Below are 24,493 nucleotides of genomic sequence, written 5' to 3'. Positions count from 1 at the left end.
GGGTTATTAGCCGAGGGGCAGTGAGGCAAGGGTCATTTGGCCCTTGTTCATCCACACATTTTTGTTGACATTTAATGTTGACAGTTTTGTTGACAGTTAATGAAAGCTATTTCCTGATTGGTTGTTGCAGATGATTGGAACAAATCTAAATATTCTTACCCTGTAGCATTGCTATGAATCATGATTTAACATGTACTCGTATTTACCCTTAGGGGTTACCTGGAAAACATGGGGTGGATGGAGTCCCCGGACCTATTGGTCCCAAGGTAACATTTCTCTTTTTGTACCACTGTGAAGCCGTTAGAATTGCAAAATAACTGTAATAATATTTGATTTATTCACATGGGACATTTTGTCTGCCAACAGGGAGAACATGGAGAGAGAGGTTTGGACGGGTTTCCAGGCAAAATGGGCCCCAAGGTAATGACTTTCACATTGAGGTGTTTGAGCAGAGAGGAAAGCCTGTAGGGAACCACATCTGGGGGTATTTGTGGTCCTGCCCATAGTATAGTCATTACCCCTTGACCAATCACCCCTTATGACCGTGCCCATTGCTCCTCCCCTGCCCATGGTATAAATACAGGTGAGGGCGAGATGGGTTTGGGGCTCTTAATATATTTAGTCAAAACTGTTCATTGGTTTCCTACAAGGTCACAAGAATCCATTGAGGCACCTTTGGGGCATGTTGGTATTTGGTGTCCTTGGTTGCTGAGGGGAATCCTGGATGCTGAAGCTCTTTGCAAGCCCAAATTCTATAATAAATTGCACTGTGATACTTTAACGTACAGCTTAATAGGAGGTGCAACCTGAATCATATAGTACATATAGTTGCAACACCAGAAATGACATTATATGGGCATGACTACTGGTGCCCCATCCTCAAGCAGCCAAATACGTTACTTATTCTGGATGTAGGTGCTATTTACTCATCTCAGTTCCCTACATTTCAGCCGTTGTGCCAGGACCAGTTCTGGTTTACCATCTGCACCTATGTAGCTAGTCCCTTCTTCAACTCCCATATTTTCTTTTTATTTTCACAGGGAGAAAGCGGAGGGCAAGGCCGGCCTGGACCTGCTGGTGAAAATGTAATCATTATTCTTCTCAAAACAAATCAACATTAGTACCTGCCCCAATGGGGAAAGACCCATTGCTATTAGGACCTTCAAAGACCTGGTTGCCCAATCCCTTGGGATGTGAAACACAATAGGATTATACAGAATAGCTCTTGCCAGATAATATAGACCACTGACCAAACTTTCATCTCAACTCCCAATCATCACATTTTGGCAATGCCGCCATCTACCCAACTGCCACCCAAAGCCCATGACCATCATGAACATGTCCCATCCCCACTGACAGACGTGGGGCAGAGATCTGTCCTTAATGTGCATAATGGCAGTAAATATATCTACTCTTATATCTGTTCCAATGTTCTTCAGACCCCAGTGGCACCAAAGGACACACAATCTTCCATTTTAATTGCAGTTTATGGAAAGCATGTGTTTTGGATTTTATCACTTGGGGTAACTTACGAGGATGTGCCATCTTAAATGTGAGTCTTTTTGTCCCAGGGAGAAGCAGGCCCACCAGGACTCCCTGGAGCTGATGGACAGAGAGGCGACAAAGGGGATCAGGTAGGCTTGATTTAAACCAAAAAGTAATAAGGTAAAATGTCTCATTTTATATTTCAGTGGCAGAACCGTGATCTTTCACTTTAAATTCTACTCATTATTCAACATACAGATGAGAATTGAGATGGTTATAGTTTTTTACCCACAATTCTGTGCATGATGGAGCTTCTACAAAGACTGCAAAGTGATAGGTTATAGGCCTAGGTGGGTACCAGACACAGCAGGTCGGGCGTAACTATGGATATTGGCAGTCCCTTGAGTCACAGCCACTGGCACTTAATAGTATTGGCAAAGATTTGCCATGTCTGAGGGGTAGGGCACTTCCATTTGTCTGCTAGGGCATCAAGACTGCTGAGGTGGTAGGTTTATAACCTGAAACCACTTAGCCCCCTAGATATGGGGAGACCCTCATTTGTAGCACTCTCCTCGGACTACATGACTCCACCCAGAGCGAGAGTATGGAGGACACATCTATAGAACATTCATTTGGGACAATATTAGTAATAGTAATAGATTTTATCAGCCATATTTACACAATTCTCAGCTATAAAGGACTGGTTTATTTATACTCTCCAGACATTTTTGGGCTAAAAACACATTTTATAAACCAACACAATCTCCCCTTAGATGTATAAATCATTGTTATACCAGTCGTACCTACTCTTCAGCCTTAATTAGACCCTAGTTGCAGTTATCTAGCCTAGAACTCATCATAACTAGCCCTCTGGTTGGGCTGAGGATCCTCTGCTTTAGGCCCCCCTAAGGTGTCCAGCTCAGTAGTTTGGGAACTTGGCCAACACAACAACCAATTAGAACTTTGCGTTTGGCAGACCAGAATATGAAGCTTGCCAATTAGACATGTGTTTGTGCCACTTAGTGTAATAATGATATTATGAAATGACTTATTATGTTCTTATTTCATGTCCAGGGAGAAAAGGGAAACGCTGGACAAGCTGGATTTAAGGGGGAAAAAGGAGATCAGGTAAAATAGTGAGTCCTTGTGATATATATATAAGAAAAGGTAACTCTAATATTATTTATTGTGAGTAAATATGTTGTGATTTTACTTTGCCAAAGGAAAAGGTAAGATCCCTGTGGCCCCATGTGTAATTCAGGGACTGGTGTTTGCCCATTATACATGTACTGAAGAGTTAAAGGGAAAAATACCACTGTTTTTGTATTATTGATTTATGTTATGCTTGCTACCTTGACTGAGAGTTTTATCTTTACTTTGTCAGGGTGCAGTTGGACCCCCTGGTTTGCCTGGCACAGCGCATACGGTACTGTCATATACATATATGTATTAAATAACCTAACGTTCAACCACAAAGTGGAGCCCACTGGTGCTGTAGACAGAAAACAAAATATTCTGGGGTTTGATATGCAAGGGTGAATGGAAGTATGGCGCTCTACAGAGGCAATTCATTCACCTCTACTTTACCCAGAACTCTCTAGACTGATCATATGATGAGTTATGGAAGTTCATGGTGGAACCGACCAAAGAGCAAGCCTTGTATCAGACAGATAAGTCCAGTTTCTAGACTAGATATTAGAGGCTGGCTTCTTACAAAGAGGCAGAAGGTCAAGGAATGCAATAAACAGGCAAAGTCTAGTGAACTGACCAAAGCTCAGCACCAGCAGGAAGAGTCAAAATGGGAATATTGAAAGACAGGGCCACCAAAAATTCAGAATTTAGAACACAGGTTCTCAAAAACATGAATAAATTGCCAGGGACACCTCAAGATTAGAGTATAGGAGCCCAGTGACTATGACCAATCTCAGAAGAGAGAAATAGAAGGCTTCTATAGGCCCTTAGCTGAGATGTGGCCTATAACTCGGCATAACAATGTCAACATAAAAGTCAAAGAACATCAAATATCTCACACATTCTTGAGTTCTGTCCAAGTTCTTGATTGACTGTCTCTTTATAAGTTGCACTGTTCTCCATTAAACACTAAGGAATTCCATCCTTGCTCCATGTTCTGAAGAGAAATTTAATATATAAATTGGATCTATCTACCAATTTTGATCTCTTCAACAATATGTGGATTTATATTATGCAGCACCTCCTACCAGGGCAACCCTCCTACATATCTACGGGTGCTGCCGTGTTGCTTGTCATAGGCCTCTATAGATCAGCAATTATGGCCCCAATAAATATATTCCAATAGTGTGACATCTGAGACACACAAGGCTCCCGTGGCCACTGCACGTGGCAGATCATTGCAGTTGTGCAGATCAGAAAGGGGCATATTATTAAATGCCCAACATTAGGGCCAGCAACTCAAGCAGGATCAAGCATTGAATCAGAGATTTGTACGATGTGTATATAAGTAAATGATTTAATATCATTTCAGGTAGATCCTGTAACGGGCGAGCCTGGACTTCCAGTAAGTAACCTTAATGGCAGGTACCATCACATGTGTTATTGCTAGAGACAAGCATGTGGCACCAGGTTGGAAAATATTGAGGAAACAGCAGATCCAGTCTTGTGACAACATCAACAGCAATGGCTTTAGGTTGGGCAGCTTGTCCTACTGCTGCCATCTTGCCTACTTACCTATTTGCCATCTTGTCCAGTACGTATGCTATTTTGAAATGTTGTAATTGCTATGGCCCACTCTTTCCATGAACAGTGATCTCTTCTGGCCATCTGTGATAGCTGACTAGTACTCTTCTCCCAAAGAGTGACCTCTGCTGGCCATCTCTGATAGCTGACTAGTACTCTTCTCCCAAAGAGTGACCTCTACTGGCCATCTCTGATAGCTGACTAGTACTCTTCTCCCAAAGAGTGACCTCTACTGGCCATCTGTGATAGCTGACTAGTACTCCTTCCACAAAGAGTGACCTCTACTGGCCATCTGTGATAGCTGACTAGTACTCCTTCCACAAAGACTGACCTCTACTGGGCATCTGTGATAGCTGACTAGTTCTCTTCTCCCAAAGAGTGACCTCTACTGGCCATCTCTGATAGCTGACTAGTACTCCTTCCACAAAGAGTGACCTCTACTGGCCATCTGTGATAGCTGACTAGTACTCTTTACACAAAGAGTGACCTCTACTGGCCATCTGTGATAGCTGACTAGTACTCCTTCCACAAAGAGTGACCTCTACTGGCCATCTCTGATAGCTGACTAGTACTCCTTCCACAAAGAGTGACCTCTACTGACCATCTGTGATAGCTGACTAGTTCTCTTTACACAAAGAGTGACCTCTACTGGCCATCTGTGATATCTGACTAGCATTCTGCCCACAAAGAGTGACCTCTACTGGCCATCTGTGATATCTGACTAGTACTCTTCCCACAAAGAGTGACCCCTACTGGCCATCTGTGATATCTGACTAGCATTCTGCCCACAAAGAGTGACCTCTACTGGCCATCTGTGATAGCTGACTAATACTCTTCACACAAAGAGTGACCTCTACTGACCATCTGTGATAGCTGACTAGTTCTCTTCCTACAAAGAGTGACCTCTACTGGCCATCTGTGATAGCTGACTAGTACTCTTCCCACAAAGAGTGACCTCTACTGGCCATCTGTGATAGCTGACTAGTACTCTTCCCACAAAGAGTGACCTATACTGGCCATCTGTGATATCTGACTAGCACTCTTCCCACAAAGAGTGACCTCTACTGGCCATCTGTGATAAACCAGTGCCCGAAAATGTGCAATGAACATTAAACTATATGAAACATTGTATAAAGTTTACAAAAGGGAGCAAATGAATATGTGCTTATAATATCCACTTAAACACAATATATGATTCACTCATTCGCTCATGTTTCCTTGTAAAGCCTGCCAGCGGGTAACATTGCTGGGTAAAATTCATGTACTGTGTTTATAATACATATATACCGCACCATGGCAGCAGCTTCTAGATATAGAACTTGTACTGTGGCTCAATGTCCCTTTTACAAGTTATATTTTATTAAAATCTTTAATTTTCATTTTAACCACAAGAGGGCGCCCACAACATAAATACCAATTAAAGATGCTTTGATAGAGTTGTATCTTGGATGTGTGCATGTGTGTGTGCCTATATATATATATATAATATGTTTATTTGGCTGATCAGATATACATATTTTATTGTGCTATGTGGGTTCTTTTTAAGATTTTTGTTTCCATTTTAGGGACCCCCAGGGGAGAAGGGTGAAAAGGGAGAACAAGGAGATCCCGGAGAACACGTAAGGGAATATTTTTTAAATATCACCATTTGTAAATGTTTTGCACTGTTCATGGAGATGCCTGGAAACCGGAAGGTGGGCTGAATGATGATGTTTTGGGTTGGAGCAGACAGGCCGAATGGTTGGATGGTGCCCAGTATGGGCATCTGCATGGGTTGACCAATAACATTGATTATGTCCATTTGGCTAATGAACCTAATAATAAATATAAGGACTTTTAACTTGATTGCCATAATGAGTTTTTTTTTTTTTTTTAATTGTTTTAGGGTCTGAAAGGAGAAGCTGGCAAAGAAGGCCCAGTGGGGCCAATAGGGCCAAAGGTACGTGCATAATGTTATCTTGCCCCGTGTCTATCCCCAACTCCTTCTGAGGAGCAACCTCAAAACCAGAATCCCCATACAGTTCACTATATCATAACTATGCCCCAAAACAGATGGCTGCCAGAGTCCTGTAACCCATAGCAACCCCTTTTATTATTGAAGAGGCACTAGGCCTGCTAAAGCTCAGCAGAGTTTGGTTGCTATGCGTTAGGACCTGAGCAAATCTGACTCCTGCATTTCGAGTTGAACTGATGATGATAATTTCATCTATTTTGCCAAACCCTCTGACTCATTGGCTCCCTCTCTCTCCCAGCCGGGCCCTCACAAAGTGTTAGGGGACCTGTAACTCCCAACATAAACCTCATATAGAAGGAATTAGGTGCAGATGGTCCTTAACTAGGTTTCTTAAACACATCAATAGCAAAATGAGCTCAGGAAATGGAGAGGCAATAATTGAGTGTGGGGGTAACAATACAGCACTCATATACCATTAACCATAGATATTGAGAAGGAGAAGTCTCACCATACAGACCTGAGCCCCTTTCCAGCCTGTATTGTAAGGACAGTATTTGGCTCCACCGAGGAGTAGCAATGGGCAGGTAACTCCCCCGCCTAAGTGTAGGCACTTAGGCAGGGGGGATTACCTGCCCACTGCTACTCCTCAGTGGAGCCCAATACTGTCCTTACTAGGCTGGCCTGTCTGACTCCCAACTTCTATGAGGTCGCTATGACTGCAGCTTCTATCCGCTACCTTTAACCTGCTATCAGGGTCCCTGCACCCCGACTTCACTAAGGTGATTGGTCACGCAGCTTGATAGTGGGGCCTTATGATTCAGGCTTCCAGCACATCTACCCCTGGCACTAGGTAGGGTTTCCACTTGTTCGGTTTTGGTAGGGCTGTCCAGGTCAAAACTACCTGCCCGGTTTTCCCAATTTGGAAAACCGGGCGGGATTCTCTAAGACTGACGGGGCAATTGTCCAATCGCCGATCGCTGTGTCATAGCCCCACCCCCATGACGGTGCGCTCCATCCCCTATTACGTCATGCCCTGCCCTAGGCACAACCCCTAGCACTAGGTGAGGACAGGACAGCGATAGGAAACTGAATATATACAACATATATATATGGGTATTTGGCCTATTGTAACGTATGATGCTGTATGCATTGCACGTGCCAGATGCATCACATCAGAGTATATATCTCCTTGAATATATGTAGAATACAGATGAATGATGTGTATTTATGAGGAATCCGTTATTGATGCCGACGTCGGCCCATAATACAAATGGAATTTTTTTCAGGGAAGTTTAATTAGTGGCATTAATCAGGCTTTGCCTATGGTAGATGGAGGGTGTCTCTGCGGCTCCTTAATTCTGATGAATCTTTTAATAGTCCAAACGCTGTTTAATTTTCACTTCACACAACGTCGCCGCTGGAAACTGCGTGATAAAGTGTCAGTTTGTTCCCCCCCCCCTTTTTGGCACATTTTGACATTTGCAGAAAATCTATTTCAGCCTTTGATTTAATCACCTACTTCTTGATGATAATAGGACTGTAGTCAGGGGTATACGAAGGGGTAATATGAATGAGTTTAGGATTCTATTAAATTTAACCCCATTTTCCAGTATTTGGAAAAAACAGACTTCAGCAGGAACAGCCCGTTAAGACAACATAAGATTATGCCACACAGTCATTCCCCGGGCGTAGCACAATTCAGCAGGAACAGCCCCTTAAGACAACATAAGATTATGCCACACAGTCATTCCCCGGGCGTAGCACAATTCAGCAGGAACAGCCCCTAAAGAGACAACATAAGGTTATGCCACACAGTCATTCCCCGGGTGTAGCACAATTCAGCAGGAACAGCCCCTAAAGAGACAACATAAGATTATGCCACACAGTCATTCCCCGGGTGTAGCACAATTCAGCAGGAACAGCCCCTAAAGAGACAACATAAGATTATGCCACACAGTCATTCCCCGGATGTAGCACAATTCAGCAGGAACAGCCCCTAAAGAGACAACATAAGATTATGCCACACAGTCATTCCCCGGGCGTAGCACAATTCAGCAGGAACAGCCCCTAAAGAGACAACATAAGATTATGCCACACAGTCATTCCCCGGGCGTAGCACAATTCAGCAGGAACAGCCCCTAAAGAGACAACATAAAATTATGCCACACAGTCATTCCCCGGATGTAGCACAATTCAGCAGGAACAGCCCCTAAAGAGACAACATAAGATTATGCCACACAGTCATTCCCCGGATGTAGCACAATTCAGCAGGAACAGCCCCTAAAGAGACAACATAAGATTATGCCACACAGTCATTCCCCGGGTGTAGCACAATTCAGCAGGAACAGCCCCTAAAGAGACAACATAAGATTATGCCACACAGTCATTCCCCGGATGTAGCACAATTCAGCAGGAACAGCCCCTAAAGAGACAACATAAGATTATGCCACACAGTCATTCCCTGGATGTAGCACAATTCAGCAGGAACAGCCCCTAAAGAGACAACATAAGATTATGCCACACAGTCATTCCCCGGATGTAGCACAATTCAGCAGGAACAGAGGCAATTTATAATAATATATAAGTCTGTAAGAGGATGAAATATATACTTTTATTTCCTTAATGTTAATAGTTTAAGCAATGTGAAGGTCAGCCAGCAGGGGGCGCCAAGTCTGCCTGTGAGCCTATATAACAGGGGTCCTCAAACTTTTTAAGCAGGGGGCCAGTTCACAGTCCCTGTTGGGGGGCCGGATTATTGTTAGTTTTCAAACTACGCTCCCCCCCGGCCCCCACCTCTCACTGCCACTGCCTCCTCACCCCCGGCTACTACCGCTCTGCCTCAGTTTGGTCCCGTTTTTGTGCCAGGAATCTTTAACTGTGGGATGGCACAGGCCAAACAGAATTGTGAGTCACAATTTTAGGATAAAGTAAAATTTTGCCATAATATCTTCATGTTGCCCTGCTGTTTCCATCTTGCTCTGTTCTCTCCATCTTGCCCTGCTGTTTCCATCTTGCTCTGTTCTCTCCATCTTGCCCTACTGTCTCCGCCTTGTTTTTCTGCCACCATCTTTCCCTACTGTCTCCATCCTGCCCCACTATATTTGTCTTGCTATACTGTCTCTCTGTTGCTCTGCTGCCATCTTGCTCTGTTGTCTATTGCCTACATCTTGCCCTACTGTCTCCACCTTGTCCTTCTGCCTCCATTTAGCCCTACTGTCTCCACCTTGTCCTTCTGCCTCCATTTAGCCCTACTGTCTCCACCTTGTCCTTCTGCCTCCATCTTGCCCTACTGTCTCCATCTTGCCCTACTGTCTCCATCTTGCCCTACTGTCTCCACCTTGTCCTTCTGCCTCCATCTTGCCCTACTGTCTCCATCTTGCCCTACTTTCTCCATCTTGCCCTACTGTCTCCATCTTGCCCTACTGTCTCCATCTTGCCCTACTGTCTCCATCTTGCCCTACTGTCTCCATCTTGTTCTCCATCTCTCCCTACTGTCTCCATCTTGCCCTACTTTCTCCATCTTGCCCTACTTTCTCCATCTTGCCCTACTGTCTCCATCTTGCCCTACTGTCTCCATCTTGCCCTACTGTCTCCACCTTGTCCTTCTGCCTCCATGTTGCCCTACTGTCTCCATCTTGCCCTACTTTCTCCATCTTGCCCTACTGTCTCCATCTTGCCCTACTGTCTCCATCTTGCCCTACTGTCTCCATCTTGCCCTACTGTCTCCATCTTGTTCTCCATCTTGCCCTACTTTCTCCATCTTGCCCTACTGTCTCCATCTTGCCCTACTGTCTCCATCTTGCCCTACTGTCTCCATCTTGTTCTCCATCTTGCCCTACTGTCTCCATCTTGCCCTACTTTCTCCATCTTGCCCTACTTTCTCCATCTTGCCCTACTGTCTCCATCTTGCCCTACTGTCTCCACCTTGTTCTACTGCCTCCATCTTGTTCTCCATCTTGCCCCAGTGTAACCACCTTGCCCTGCTAGAACTGCTGTCCTCCACTCTTCCAACCTTCACAGCAGGGCCTGTTTGGAACCCCCACCCCCAGTGCTAGTTACCAGCCATGCCTCCAGGGCTATGGAAGATGTTCTAGAACATACCAAGAGGTGCTGGACACAGACATCTCCTCTGCAGAATAATTTCTTCTCCCATAAATAAGAAATACTAATATGATTATTTCAAAGTGTATTAAATATAACTCAGTGACTCGCCCCTTTGCATTTTACATGGTCTTAAATGAAACATGTTTTATTTATAAATCTCCCATACTAAGTGCCATAAGAGGCTTATATTAGCCTCTGGGGAAGCAACTCAGTAACTGGGTCACTAATAAAAACAAAGAGAGCTGTCGCAGCCATGGAAGGAATCCGTCTGTATTTTTTATTACCAATATGAGAGACCATTTATAACCTGCTGTCTTGCAGTCTCTTGGGCATTTATTTTACATGACTTTGCCATTCTCAGGCTCAGGTCTCCCCTTTGCGATATTCTTATCTTTGTGGGTTATTACAATATTGGCCTCTAAAATATACTCAATTCCCATTGGCACAACAAGTCACTTGGTCCCAAAGATATTTATAGTAGGCTCTCTCCTAACCCACACACACATACAGTATACTGATATTATGAATTAGTCAGGACCCCCTCCTGGGCCCTCTATACTCTTTTAGATACTGCTTGAAATGCTTTACGTACCCAGAACTCCAAAGCAAAGTTAGGCTCATGTTTGAACACAATGAGCCCCATAGCTGCTACGAGGAGCTTATTTGTCAAGAAAGACCTTGAACTCTAAACACTGTTGGGTTGGGTATCAATAGGGTACTCTGGGAAGGGTCAGCTGACACATACATCACCAGCAGGGCCACCCTAGTGATCCCATTCTTCCACCAACAGGGGAACTCTCAATGGCAGGTGGTTCCATATCACATACTGTCTATGGGGAACGAATATGGGGTGGCACTTGATAATGGTGGCCGTCCACTACCTTCAGGATGAGTGCCTATATGCAATGATTCTTTAACAGTAGTTTCTAATGGGGAACAATCTCTGGACTCAGGTTTGGACTCAGTCTAGTATTCAATATACTGATAGCTGTCACAGCTGCTCTTAGTTTGGCTTGGAGGTTGCCTTCTAGCTGCTTATCTATTGCTCTGTTATTATTCGTAAGTCTATATTTTTCCATGGAGGACCTCAGGGTTTTTATGTTTTTTTATTGTAAACCTCACAAGAAAAGATTAACATAACTCAGACCAACATGCCGGCCAATAATTCCAAGTTACATTATACAACCAAAATAACCCCCCCCCCCCACCCAGTCTTTTGAAGAGTCAGTGCCTTTGTTGTGGATTTCAGAAAATCAGAACTATTTACATCCAGAGGAATTTGTTGCATGGTCTGAAGAGGCAAAATCCTTCAGTAGTGAGCTTGGCAGGTCCAGAAAGCTCCCATGTTAGAACAAAGTCTAATAACAACATTAAAGCTCCTAGATATCCTGGAAGAAACACAAAGTTGCCTGAACAACGGCCCCATGTTGGTGATCCCAGTTGAAACCACAAATAACTGCAACAGCAAGCAGAATAAGGGTGACTAAAGTGTCCTCTGGTACCATGGTATTGGGATGCAAAGCTTGGCCAGCTCTCTAGCCATTGCCCTACAGGGGGGTAAAGGTCCCCATACACCATAAGATCCGCTCGCTTGGCGATGTCACCAAGCGAGCTGATCTTCTCCTGATATCTCCCACCTACGGGTGGCCGATATCGGGAAAATCCAGGCTAATTCGATCATTTGGCCCTGGGGCCAAACGATTGAATTATAACGACGGGTATAGGCAAAGTCGGTCCGGGGACAGCATCAACAAGCTGATGCGGTCCCCGATCTGACTAGATTTTCTAACCTGGCCGATCGATATCTGGCCGATTTCAGGCCAGGTACGGTCTGCCAGGCCCGTCGGTAGTGCCCATACACGGGCCGATTAGCCGCTGAATCGCTCTAAGGGACCTATATCGGCAGCTACTATCAGCCCGTGTATGGGGACCTTTAGGGTGCCCAACAGTCTGTTTGCATTAGAACTGCCACAGGAAGTATTTAAAGACTGATACAATGATGTAAGTGTGGGTGGCACTGTAGGCAGAGTTATCTAGCATTCTATAGGCCAAGTGAGCATATTCGGCTAGTTTTAGAGAAGGAACTGTTAAGTGGTAGGGGGCGCTGAGCACTAGAATAGGAAGATAAAAGTCCTTCACTTAGATGTCTCAGGAGCTGGAAAAGGGGTGATGGATATGCAGGATGAGGAGGGCAAGGATACAGGATCGGGAAGTATGTGGGGTGGAGAAGGTGCAGGATCAGAGGCAGTCAGGAGTGGGGACAAAGATTTTGGGAAAGCAAGACATTGACCATAAAGTAGTACAGAAGAGACAATGGAGCAGGACTAGATCAGGAGTCAATCAGGAACAGAACAAGTGCAGGAACCAAACAAGAAAAGTACAAGAGTAGGAAACAGAATTGGTACAAGACTAGGAGCACAGGGGCGAGTGTAGGGAAACAGGAGCCAGGGACAGTGCCTTAGTGCTCATAAATGGACAATGCTTAGGCGCCAGTAGTGCGGAGGGCTGGCCTTACATAGAGCGGGGTCAGCCCTGATTGGCTGACCCAACCCACCGATGAAGCTGGGAAACAGGATGGAGAGGCCAGGTGATAGATAATGAGTGGGCGTGCTAACTGCTCACCTGGCCCAAAAACCCAAAGGTCCATGGCTGAAATCCCAACAGGGCCTTAATGAGCAACTGTCAAACCACCTCAGTGCTAATGACTCTACAGGACTGAATGTTGGGCAGGGCAGGGAATAGGGCGGCAGAGCCTTTACTCTTCCAACTCATTGCCCTTCATTGCCTAGGGAAGTGCATGTCTCCTCTTCAGCTCTCCCCATTATCCTCACTGTGCAATATCCCGATGGGAATGGCCCCCCCCCGGGGCTGCTCTAATGGAGTCGGGAATGTAGAGTGGCCGGGACTTTCTCTCAATTGGGGATGGAAATGAGCATTTTCTTAACATTATATTGGATATAAATGCTCTTGTCTGCAGAGCGATTCTTCAGAATGATATTTCTCTCATTATACAAATTGTATGAAGTTCCACTTTAATAAAAATAAAAGACGCCACTTACTTGTGCCGTATTATTGCTGATTGGCTGGAACGCTGCAGATCCTTCTGCTTATTACTCTTGAGTTTGGCTGAGGGAAAAATCTAATGTTTGTGATTAATGGAGGCAACCAGCCATGATCTGCTCTTTACAGTCACGTGGCCCAATATACTAAGAACTGTCTCAAGTCCATGGCAACAATTATGATTGGGTGATCTCCTTTCTGGAAGAAGTATTGGCTCATTATTACTTGTACAACTCAACCACAAATGTCTGCACATCCACTGGGTTCCAGACAGTATTTGCAAAAAAACAGCCTAAAGGTGAAAAAGGTCTTATACTAGCTGTCTGTATAGGGCTGTTCCTGCTGAATTGTGTACAGGGGAATCCCTTTGCTGCCATAGTTTTATGGTATCTCTCTGTACAGGTTATGAGCAAACTTAGGGGGCTGTTCCTGCTGAATTGTGCTTAGTACAGGGGAATCCCTATGCTGCCATAGTTTTATGGTATCTCTCTGTACAGGCTATGAGCAAACTTAGGGGGCTGTTCCTGCTGAATTGTGCTTAGTACAGGGGAATCCCTATGTGCCATAGTTTTATGGTATCTTTCTGTACAGGCTATGAGCAAACTTAGGGGGCTGTTCCTGCTGAATTGTGCTTAGTACAGAGGAATCCCTATGCTGCCATAGTTTTATGGTATCTCTCTGTACAGGTTATGAGCAAACTTAGGGGGCTGTTCCTGCTGAATTGTGCTTAGTACAGGGGAATCCCTATGCTGCCATAGTTTTATGGTATCTCTCTGTACAGGCTATGAGCAAACTTAGGGGGCTGTTCCTGCTGAATTGTGCTTAGTACAGGGGAATCCCTATGTGCCATAGTTTTATGGTATCTCTCTGTACAGGCTATGAGCAAACTTAGGGGGCTGTTCCTGCTGAATTGTGCTTAGTACAGGGGAATCCCTATGTGCCATAGTTTTATGGTATCTCTCTGTACAGGCTATGAGCAAACTTAGGGGGCTGTTCCTGCTGAATTGTGCTTAGTACAGAGGAATCCCTATGTGCCATAGTTTTATGGTATCTCTCTGTACAGGCTATGAGCAAACTTAGGGGGCTGTTCCTGCTGAATTGTGCTTAGTACAGAGGAATAATAACACACTGCTTGTTCCATACAGGGCTCAGGAGGACAAGATGGAATAAAAGGAGAATCAGGCCCTAAGGGAGACTCTGTAAGTATTGGCCTTTTACATCCATCATACTATCCCTGCAATGTGGAACCTTCCCTTCCCCGTATTTCTGTATAAAACCCTCGGACAGGAGATAAATGGGAATCTCTTAATGTTAATAGTCGGCTCACGTATTGGCTTACATTGTATTTCCCCATAACAGGGCCCCCAAGGACCCGCCGGCCCCCCAGGACTGAGAGGCTTGCCAGGGAGCGTGGTAAGTGTTTCTTCTCTGTATCACCGGCCGGGAGTCCCCGGTGCCTGGATGGAAACAACAGATTATTCTTCTGGATCCTGATTAATTACCCGGAGCGGCGGGGAGGCGGCTGGTACCGGGGCCGCTTGTGTTTAAGCTCTTTCTCATTTCTCAGGTCGGCTGAGACCCGTTTGAATCATTTAAAATAGATAAACTGAGGTTGTGTCTTAAAGGGGAAATGTCACCCACACATAAAAAGCCTTTAATAATAAAAGTCCTTTAGAAATTAAACATGAAAGCCAATTTTTTTTGTTAATAAAACCATCCGTACAAGTTATAAATGTATTTAAAAATCTGAGCTGTCAATCATATATTGCCTGCCCCGCCTCTATGCCGAAGGCAATAGTCGCCCGCGACTATTCTTTTGTTGCCCGCGGCTATTATTTTGTCGCCCGCAGCTATTATTTTGTCACCCGCGGCTATTATTTTGACGCCCGCGGCTATTGTTTTGTCGCGCGGCTATTACTTTGTCACCCGCGGCTATTATTTTGTCGCCCGCAGCTATTACTTTGTCACCCGCGGCTATTATTTTGTCGCGCAGCTATTATTTTGACGCCCGCAGCTATTATTTTGTCGCCCGCGGCTATTATTTTGTCACCCGCGGCTATTATTTTGTCGCGCAGCTATTATTTTGTCGCCCGCAGCTATTATTTCGTCACCTGCGGCTATTTTTTCGTCACCTGCGGCTATTATTTTGTCACCCGCGGCTATTCTTTTGACGCCCGCGACTATTCTTTTTTGACGCCGGCGACAATTTTTTCTACGTTCGGTGAATTTTGCCGCAAATCCATGCCTGTCGAAACATTTTGCCCATCACTAGTCAAAAACTGGTTTGAGCAGGAACTGAGGCAATGGTAGCCAGTTTGGGCAAGGGCAAAAGGGATTTAAAGCCAAAAAGGGTGGCAAACCAGTGGTGGGCACCAGTTAATGACACAACAGTATCCAGACATTTAGTCTAAAATTAGGAATACACTGAATCCCGGATTCAGTTTGAGATTCGGGCGAATCCGGGCATTTTTTTAAGGATTCGGTTTTGGCTGGATCCGCGGTCCCAGGTGAACCAGATCCGAATCCTAATTAGCATAAATTTGCATATACTAATTAGTATTTGGAAAGGGTTAAATTACCAGGTGAAAAAAAATTTTGCTACGTGCCTAACACAAGTTAATTAGATTTGGTTCAGGATTCAGAGGAATCCTTTAGTGTGGGTTCGGGGGTTCGGCCAAACCCAAAAAGGTGGGTCCGGTGCACCCCTATCTAAAATGGCACCGGATGATACGTCAGCACAAGAACTATTGGTAGGGAGTGTGGGGTTTTTATAGGTGATCACAGGAAACCAATGGCGGAGATTTTTTGACGCCCCGTTTCACGAAACAATCCGCCAATGGAGAAACACGAAAATTTGTTGCTAATCCATGACAATTATTTGGCCCATCACTATTGGGGAGCAACACAAGCATGCAAAAAGCCACATTGGGGTGCTAAATAAGGGCTGTAATTGGCAACTGGAAGACCCTATATGAAATGGCCACCTACAGGAGGCTCTGCTTGGCAGTTGACAGTTTTAAACTTGCCCCCAAGCCAGAAATTCAAAAATAAGCCCCTACTTTGAGGCCACTGGGAGCAACATTCAAGGGGGTGGGGAGCAACTTGTTGCCCCCGGGTCACTGGTAGGGGGTCACTGATTTAGAAGAATAATCTTCATGCACTTTGTTACACTGATGGAGATAACAGACACAGATCTACCCACATATCCCATAGTTTCAAGAACTCCCCCCATTCATTCTACAGTTCCTAAGAACCTTCACATATGAAACCACTAATTATTCATTTACTAATCCACGAACGGTCCGAAAGCGTCGGAATCCCTTTTTGGACGGCGTCACAACTTTTTCGTATGTTCCGCGACTTTTTTTTGTCGGCGTCGTGAAAAAATCGGATTGGTTTTTCCACCGTTTGCAATCGCTCCATACGAAAAAATCGCGACGCCGACGAAATAGTTGCGCAAGATACGATAAAGTCGTGGCGGCGACGAAAAAGTTGCGACAAATGCGCAAAAAGCCGCGACGGCGATGAAAAGACTGTGAAATTTTCGTTTCCAATCCGAATTTTTCCCATTCGGGATTCGTGGATTAGTAAATCTCGCCCTACGTATATACTTCACAGCTATTTTATACACCATCAGATACGTTCATATTTGTGATCAGTAAAACATTGTTGTGGATTTTCAACTCACTAAAGTCCCATTAACAACTTGTTTTTATTCAGGGGAGCCCTGGGGACATTGGCTTGCCTGGAAATGATGGTGTGAAAGGGGAAAAGGTAATGTAACAACTGTGTGTTGTGTTATATGTTATAGGTGTTACTATGTTTGTTTGTATTATTGTGTGCGAAGTGCCCTCTCGCTCTCCCAGTATGATATCCACCACCCCCAGGGGTAAGATCGGAATAGTAGGAATAGGTAAATGGTGATCAAAATGGTAAATATAAAGAAGATTAGAAAGCCACAAAGCAAGGCTGCTATTGGATAGAAAGCTTGATAGAAGCCCTGCCAAAATGAGACCGTGATGATCTTCCTATCAGCACAGGGAATTATTGGGGAAAGTAAGGAGTGACCCCTAGAATATAAGGAATAAGCTATAGACAAGAACAGCAATACATAATAATGGTAAGGTAGCTAATATGGAAGATGCCTTAGATGCTTGAATAAGAAATAACTAACAGATGGAGCACTCTTCTGTCAAGTCTCAGGTCTCTCCCTGATGTGTCCCAAGAAATATATAAGAAAAAAGGATAATCCTGAGTTGTTTAACCCAACTCTTTGCTTACTCGTATGCACTCAAATTATTGTCCATTTTCAGGGTGAAGCTGGGAAAGAAGGAAAGGTTGGACCACAAGGACCTCCAGGAGAAGCAGGTCTTGCAGGAATACCAGGCCTCCCCGGCAAAGGAAAGACTGGAGAACCGGTAAGTGACCTATAAACTTCTTCCTGATAATGTATCTTCATTCAAGATGTGATGTTTTTCTTAGAGCAGGAGAAAAAAAGAATTTTATATTGTGAGAAACTGTTTGATATTTGTAGTTACAAGCTCCAGTAGTTCGAGCATCCTACTGGCAGAGGCTTTTATGGGTATTGGAAGTTGAGGATTAGCAATGGCTGGAGGGCTGCAGGATGTCCACCCTCGATTTATGTCATTTTACTCAACCCCACCATTACTGTATTGCCACAGACTCCCCCTTTTCTAACCCCAGTCCTAAGCCCCATTGTTTCCTGATCATAAGAGCTCAGTTGTCTCAGGGGTTTCAGTAGGTATCTTCTTATTCACTGAAACCCACCAATCACGTGCCAAATTGCCAGCCAGAGTGACCGTGCCTTGAACTCCTCCTGAAATCCTTAGCATGAACTTTTCAGTAAGAAGATGTTAATCTCTGTTTTACCCAGGGAGAACGTGGTGACCCCGGGACATCTGGACCTCCTGGCTCAAAGGTAAGAAGATGCTAAAGGGAAGTCCTATTCACTTTTTGTACCAGTGCTGGGGATGTTATTATTGGACCGTTATGTGGTTGCTTTCTTTCTTCATACCCTGGTCCATCAAATTTGACAGGGATTGTGTCTTCATGAAAGGGATGAGATGTTTCCCTATGGTCTGTGTAAATACAGCCATAAGCACTCACAGAAACGCTGCACTGAGTCCTCTATCAAAAGATTTCTTGTGTCTGTTTTCCTGTGCCAGAGACACGCAGCTCTCTGCTTTCTTCTGCTCCCCCCCTCCCTCAGGAATGCTAAGGAATGTGGATCTGAGCCAATCAGCAGAAAGCTTCCTCATAGCCTTACTAACTGAGCATGTACAGGGGTCTTGCTCTCGGTGCAGGAGTGAGGCATTATGGGAACTTTCTTTACACAGCTCAGCGTTTTTTTTCCTATGAGGCTTCTGATCATCTGAACGGGTGAAATATGGGGAGACTTAAGGGCACTATTGAGAGAACTGAAGGTATGCCTGCAGCTTGGGATTAACTCTTTATTAGCCTTTCCTTCTCCTTATAATAAAAGTCCTGTTTAAATTAAACACACAATCCCAATTCCTTTTTTTATAAACACATCCATACCCATTATAAAGGCATTTAAAAATCCCAGCTGTCAATCATATAGTGCCTGCCCCGCCTCTATGTACTTTGTAGCCTTCCTCACTTTCCCCCTCCCTCCTCATCATCTAACTGTGTAGCCAGTGTATAGGCCTGGGCATCAGGTCCCCCCCATTCTGGCACATAAACAAGATATTTGGTATGATACAAAGCTTTCCATGCAAACAAAATGGCGCCCTCCTGCTTGCTATAGTTGTGTAATCCCAAGACTGAAAGAGACAACATTTAAATAATTTATATAGCGTAAGTGAAGTTTATTCTGCTTGGCTAACGTTATAGAAAATAATGTTGAATTATTTATTGGGATGACAGGTCTCCTTTAAGTCGCTTTATAATAAAGCATCAAGTCACAAAAGTCATGGATCTTCTGTTTGAATGTATTACCCCAGTTGAGGCCAAAGAGTTTTTGTTATAGGATGGTTCGGGGGGTGGGGGGGCTAAGGCAAAAACAAAGCAAAGTGCCATTTTCCCCACAATGCCTCTGTCCTCCCCAGGAATTCTTCCAGATATAACTCTTTGGGAGAGTCCAACCAGTACAAGAGCTCCTGGAATGGCAAATCCATTGCCATCACAATTTTTGACCCCCGTAAAAATCAGAATATAGGAATAGTGATGCCATTGGCCATTGTTTCCTGAAACTTCCGTGAAAATTCGCGCGGAAAAATTCAGCATAAAAAAATTTAGTCGCGCGGCAAATTGGGCGATTTCGCAAATTTTCTTGCCATTTTGCAAATTTTATGGCCAATCGAAACGGGACAGATTCGCTCATCACTATATAGTAGTACATCCATCGTCAGTCACAGTTTGCTATTAATTATGGGATGTTATGCCACAAAAAGGGCGGTGTTGCATAAAAAAGGGTGTGGTCATGTCAAATTGGGCGCGGTTGTGTCAAAAAGGGTGTGGTCGCTTCGAAAGCATGGGTGACAAAAAAAAAAGACGCGGGCGACAAAAAAGACGTGGGCGACAAATTGGGCCACAAATTGGGTGATTTCGTGAATTAGGCGATTTTGTGAATTTTCCAGCATTTCGCTAATTTAATGGCGAAACGGGACAGATTTGCTCATCACTATATAGTAGTATATCCATCTTCAGTCAGGCTAATAATTATGGGATGTTATGCCACAAAAAGGGCGTGGTTGCATAAAAAAGGGTGTGGTCATGTCAAATTGGGAGTGGTTTCGTCAAAAATGGGTGTAGTCGCTTCGAAAGCACGGGTCACAAAAAAAAAGACGCGGGCGACAAAAAAGACGTGGCCCACAAATTGGGCGATTTCGTGAATTTTTCGGCGTTTCGCTAATTTTATGGCGGAGCGAAATGGGACAGATTGGCTCATCCCTATATAGTAGTACATCCATCTTCAGTCAGTCCCAGTTTGCTGTTGGTTATGGGATTTCATGCCGCACTATATTATTCTAAGCAATAACCCAGGGAAGGAGTTTTCCAGAGTTGCCCGGGATCCCTGGGAACAATAAGAAACAGCTGAAAAGGCCGAGCCGACAGAAAGACAATGCGGCAAATACAGAACAGATGGCATTTATGTGCAGTAAAGCAAAATAAACACAACACTGTACGGAACATGGCGTCATTTATCCCAGCTATTGATTTTGTGATTGTAGATCATAAGGACTGTGCCCTGAGTGTATAATTCTCTCTATAAATCATAGGGGGACACGAGTAAAGGAAATATGGGGCACCTGTAATGCTCGAGATTAATCACAGAAACTCCATTGTGGCTCAGGTAGTGATCACATGATCATAATATGTTGTGTAATCATTACATTTCTAGATATAGAGATGTTCAAGGAAAATCCTGATGGCTGCTGTATAACCGCAACTCCCAGAATCCTTGGAACTCTTGGCTTCACTGGAATTTATTATAGTGTGTAAGCCAATCACTGGTAATGTTGCCCATAGCAACCAATCAGATATTTGGTTTTCTTTTCTGCCTTGTAAGTGACCATTCACACCTAATTGCTGATTGGTTGCTATGGGCAACATCACCAGTGATGCTGGCTTCTGAAGCCAAAGAACAGGGATGGAGTTAGGTGGGATCAACTCAGCTGTTAATGGTGGCCACTCTGGCCAAACGATTACCCGACTGACTGATTGACGGAGACTTTTTGGACACATGTAAGATGGCCAAGACTCACTAACCAGTCTGCTGTTCCATTTATCAGGCATTCTATCCACCATGCTTAGTATATTTAATGGGAAGAGTCTGTCCATTCTCACATTGCATTAAATCACATGATAAGACCTCTTCATGGCGTGAATCCGCAAGGGCAAATTTGTATAATCAGGTCTGGGGTTAGTCAATCTGCTCTTGAGTTGACCAGCCACATTGGCAGCAACACATTGACAGCAATGCATATACAGGAATTGATTGAGTTATTGGCAGTTGTGCTGCCAGCCGTCTAATTGGAATCTATATTTCCCAAGGTCAGCGCTTCTAGGTACAATATTGTTGCGAGGAGTGTAAAATAACTGCCAGTTTGGAAGAACAGATAAGCCAAGAGCAGGGGTGGGGCCCTTATTAACAGAGGGGGTAATAAGGGCTAAGATACTTGAATATCAGTTGGTTACAGCATGGTTGCATGGGTAATAGATCTTACCAGACTAATGTATTTGCCCTCTGTGAGCAGGAACCTAGACTGTGGGATGGCAGTGGATGTGTTCTACTTAGACCTTTGCTTAAGCTTTTGCTACAGTACCAAACTGGAGCATAATATTTGTACTTGGATAGAGACCTGGCTGAAGGATAGATTACAAAGGGGGGGGGGGGGGGGTAATTGCAGCATTTTTTAATTGGACCAGTGTCCAATTGTTGATCCTGTTGTTGATCCTTAGTGCTGTCTTGCATTAAAAAAAAGTATTAATTTGAGGGATGAAAACATAAATTGACCAGGTCCCAGGTAAGGCCTCACCCAGTGTATGGTTCAATTGAAACAGTGTCGTTTTTTCTTGATGACAGATTCTGCTAATGCCTATAAGAGGGGCCTGGGTGATTTCTTGAACAATCAGAATATCCAAGGCTATTGTGATACTAATACCTACAGTTTCGGTATTGGTATATATGGTTTATATATGCGATTGTACAGATAGTAGGGATGCACCCAATCTACTTTTTTCAGATTCGGCCGAATCCTGAATCGTTCGTAAAAGATTCGGGCAAATACCGAACCAGAATTCAAATTAGGCTACATTAGAGTTAAACAGCTGTATAGGATTTGGTTCGGCCAGGAGCATGGATTTGGCCAAATCCTGCCGAAAAAGGCCGAATCTCAAACCGCATCCTGGATTCAGTGCATCCCTAACAGATAGGTTGGTAGGAGTGTGAGTATACAGTATATGTGCACTGGGGTTTATTTGGAGAGGTTGAACTTGATTGACTTTGGTCTGGGAACCCAAAGCGGATCAGGACTCCTATGAGCACTAGTTCAAACACTTAATATTACTTAAATATTAATATAATAATAAATATATGTATTCCTATTTTTTTTTAAATAGATAAAAAACAGTATTTGCTTAGTATCTTAATCCAGCTCAGTGACACTGCATAGAGTTCATTACAATACATTCTCTAACCTGTTGGGATTCCAAATAAATAGGGGAATAATGATGAAAAATATAATGAAATAAGATAAATAAATAATTACACAGAATTATGGGAAAAAAAAGTCTCAGGAAAGGGTTAAATTTCTGACACAAAGTCGAGGAGGAATAAGAGAAATGTTAGCTAATCAGCGCGCTGTACAATTCATTATGTTGTTCTCCTTAATTGCTCCCCGAGTTGTTAATTAAAGTTTCTGTTTGGAACCGTTGCCCTATTTAATATATTTAATATATTGTCATTTATGGTCCAAATGTCACCGACTGCAATAGTATTCAGCACTTACCAGTGTAACACTGGATCATTTTTTGAGATTCCTCAGTGTAGTTGTTATTATTATTACCAAATCCAATAATTTGGGGAAAAAAAGGTAGAAAAATGAAGCTGTTGGAAAAAGGAAAGTGTTGTTGCTCTGCTTAGAACTGATCAGTGAAACCTCAGAGGACCAGGGTTGGACTGGGGGCTACCACCCCAGGGGCCCCACTGAGTCCCCCACACCACCCACAGGGGCCCCCGCCGAGTCCCCCACACCACCCACAGGGGCCCCCGCCAAGTCCCCCACACCACCCACAGGGGCCCCCACTGAGTCCCCACACCATCCACAGGGGCCCCCACCGAGTCCCCCATACCACCCACAGGGGCCCCCGCCACGCCACCCTAACCTCCTCAGCAGGGGCCCCCGCCACTTGCCCGACTGACAGCTGGGGAAGCAGCGACAGGGATTGGGTTTGGGCTGCCAGGGCCCACCGTGTTTTTCCCTGCCCAGGCCCAGTCTGACCCTGCAGAGGACTCTCCTCCATAATTTTTATGTGAAGAGCAACATCATTTTCTTACTAACCAGGGTCGGACTGGGCCGCCGGGACACCAGGAAAAATCCCGGTGGGCCCCGGCGGCCCAGACCCGACCCTTGCTGGTGCTCCCCCTCCCGACTGCTCCTCCCCTGACGCGTCAAATTTACGCGCTCAGAGGAGGACGTCGGGAGGGGGGCCCTGCGAGGGGGCTTAGGGGCTCATGAAAGATTCAGGCCAAAACCGTACCGAACCTGAAGCTTAATTTGCATATGGAAATTAGGCTACAGACCGGTTAAATATAAGTACTTAAAAAAGAAAAATAGATAAATCTAAAAAAAGGAAAGAAGATGCAATGAAGGCACATATGGGTACCAGGGTGAAAAAAAATATGGTCTGACCTCCTACCTACTCCTAAAACCCATTACAAGTGTAGGCCTTCTTCTGACCTTCCAGCTTCCATCTTACCTTTATATCTTCTGGCCTCTGTTGGATATCTTCTGGCCTCTGTTGGATATCTTCTGGCCTCTGTTGGATATCTTCTAGCCTCTGTTGGATATCTTCTAGCCTCTGTTCGATATCTTCTAGCCTCTGTTGGATATCTTCTGGCCTCTGCTGGATATCTTCTGGCCTCTGTTGGATATCTTCTGGCCTCTGTTGGATATCTTCTAGCCTCTGTTGGATATCTTCTAGCCTCTGTTGGATATCTTCTAGCCTCTGCTGGATATCTTCTAGCCTCTGCTGGATATCTTCTAGCCTCTGTTGGATATCTTCTAGCCTCTGCTGGATATCTTCTGGCCTCTGTTGGATATCTTCTAGCCTCTGTTGGATATCTTCTGGCCTCTGTTGGATATCTTCTAGCCTCTGTTGGATATCTTCTAGCCTCTGCTGGATATCTTCTGGCCTCTGTTGGATATCTTCTAGCCTCTGTTGGATATCATCTGGCCTCTGTTGGATATCTTCTGGTCTCTGTTGGATAGCTTCTGGCCTCTGTTGGATATCCTCTGGTCTCTGTTAGATATCTTCTAGCTTCTGTTGGATATCATCTGGCCTCTGTTGGATATCTTCTGGTCTCTGTTGGATAGCTTCTGGCCTCTGTTGGATATCCTCTGGTCTCTGTTGGATATCTTCTAGCTTCTGTTAGATATCTTCTGGCCTCTGTTGGATATCTTCTAGCTT

At 44.4% G+C, this 24,493-nt stretch overlaps 1 protein-coding gene across 5 annotated transcripts in view; it reads left to right on the top strand.

Moving 5' to 3' along the window:
* Nucleotides 1–24,493, top strand: part of col22a1 (collagen, type XXII, alpha 1) — a 173,101-nt gene that overhangs the window by 117,658 nt on the left and 30,950 nt on the right. For all 5 annotated transcript variants that reach the window (XM_031903861.1, XM_031903862.1, XM_031903859.1 and 2 more), the window contains 14 exons: nucleotides 213–266; nucleotides 367–420; nucleotides 1,041–1,085; nucleotides 1,572–1,634; nucleotides 2,560–2,613; nucleotides 2,870–2,911; nucleotides 3,989–4,021; nucleotides 5,766–5,819; nucleotides 6,086–6,139; nucleotides 14,464–14,517; nucleotides 14,678–14,731; nucleotides 17,039–17,092; nucleotides 17,632–17,736; nucleotides 18,213–18,257. In XM_031903861.1, coding sequence (XP_031759721.1) covers nucleotides 213–266; nucleotides 367–420; nucleotides 1,041–1,085; nucleotides 1,572–1,634; nucleotides 2,560–2,613; nucleotides 2,870–2,911; nucleotides 3,989–4,021; nucleotides 5,766–5,819; nucleotides 6,086–6,139; nucleotides 14,464–14,517; nucleotides 14,678–14,731; nucleotides 17,039–17,092; nucleotides 17,632–17,736; nucleotides 18,213–18,257 — 765 coding nt within the window. The remainder of the gene's footprint in view (nucleotides 1–212; nucleotides 267–366; nucleotides 421–1,040; nucleotides 1,086–1,571; nucleotides 1,635–2,559; nucleotides 2,614–2,869; nucleotides 2,912–3,988; nucleotides 4,022–5,765; nucleotides 5,820–6,085; nucleotides 6,140–14,463; nucleotides 14,518–14,677; nucleotides 14,732–17,038; nucleotides 17,093–17,631; nucleotides 17,737–18,212; nucleotides 18,258–24,493) is intronic.

This window comes from Xenopus tropicalis, chromosome 6, assembly GCF_000004195.4.
Source record: "Xenopus tropicalis strain Nigerian chromosome 6, UCB_Xtro_10.0, whole genome shotgun sequence".
NCBI classification, from domain to species: Eukaryota; Metazoa; Chordata; class Amphibia; order Anura; family Pipidae; genus Xenopus; species Xenopus tropicalis.
The sequence above is the reverse complement of the archived record's forward strand: the minus strand, read 5'-3'. Positions and strand labels throughout refer to the sequence as shown.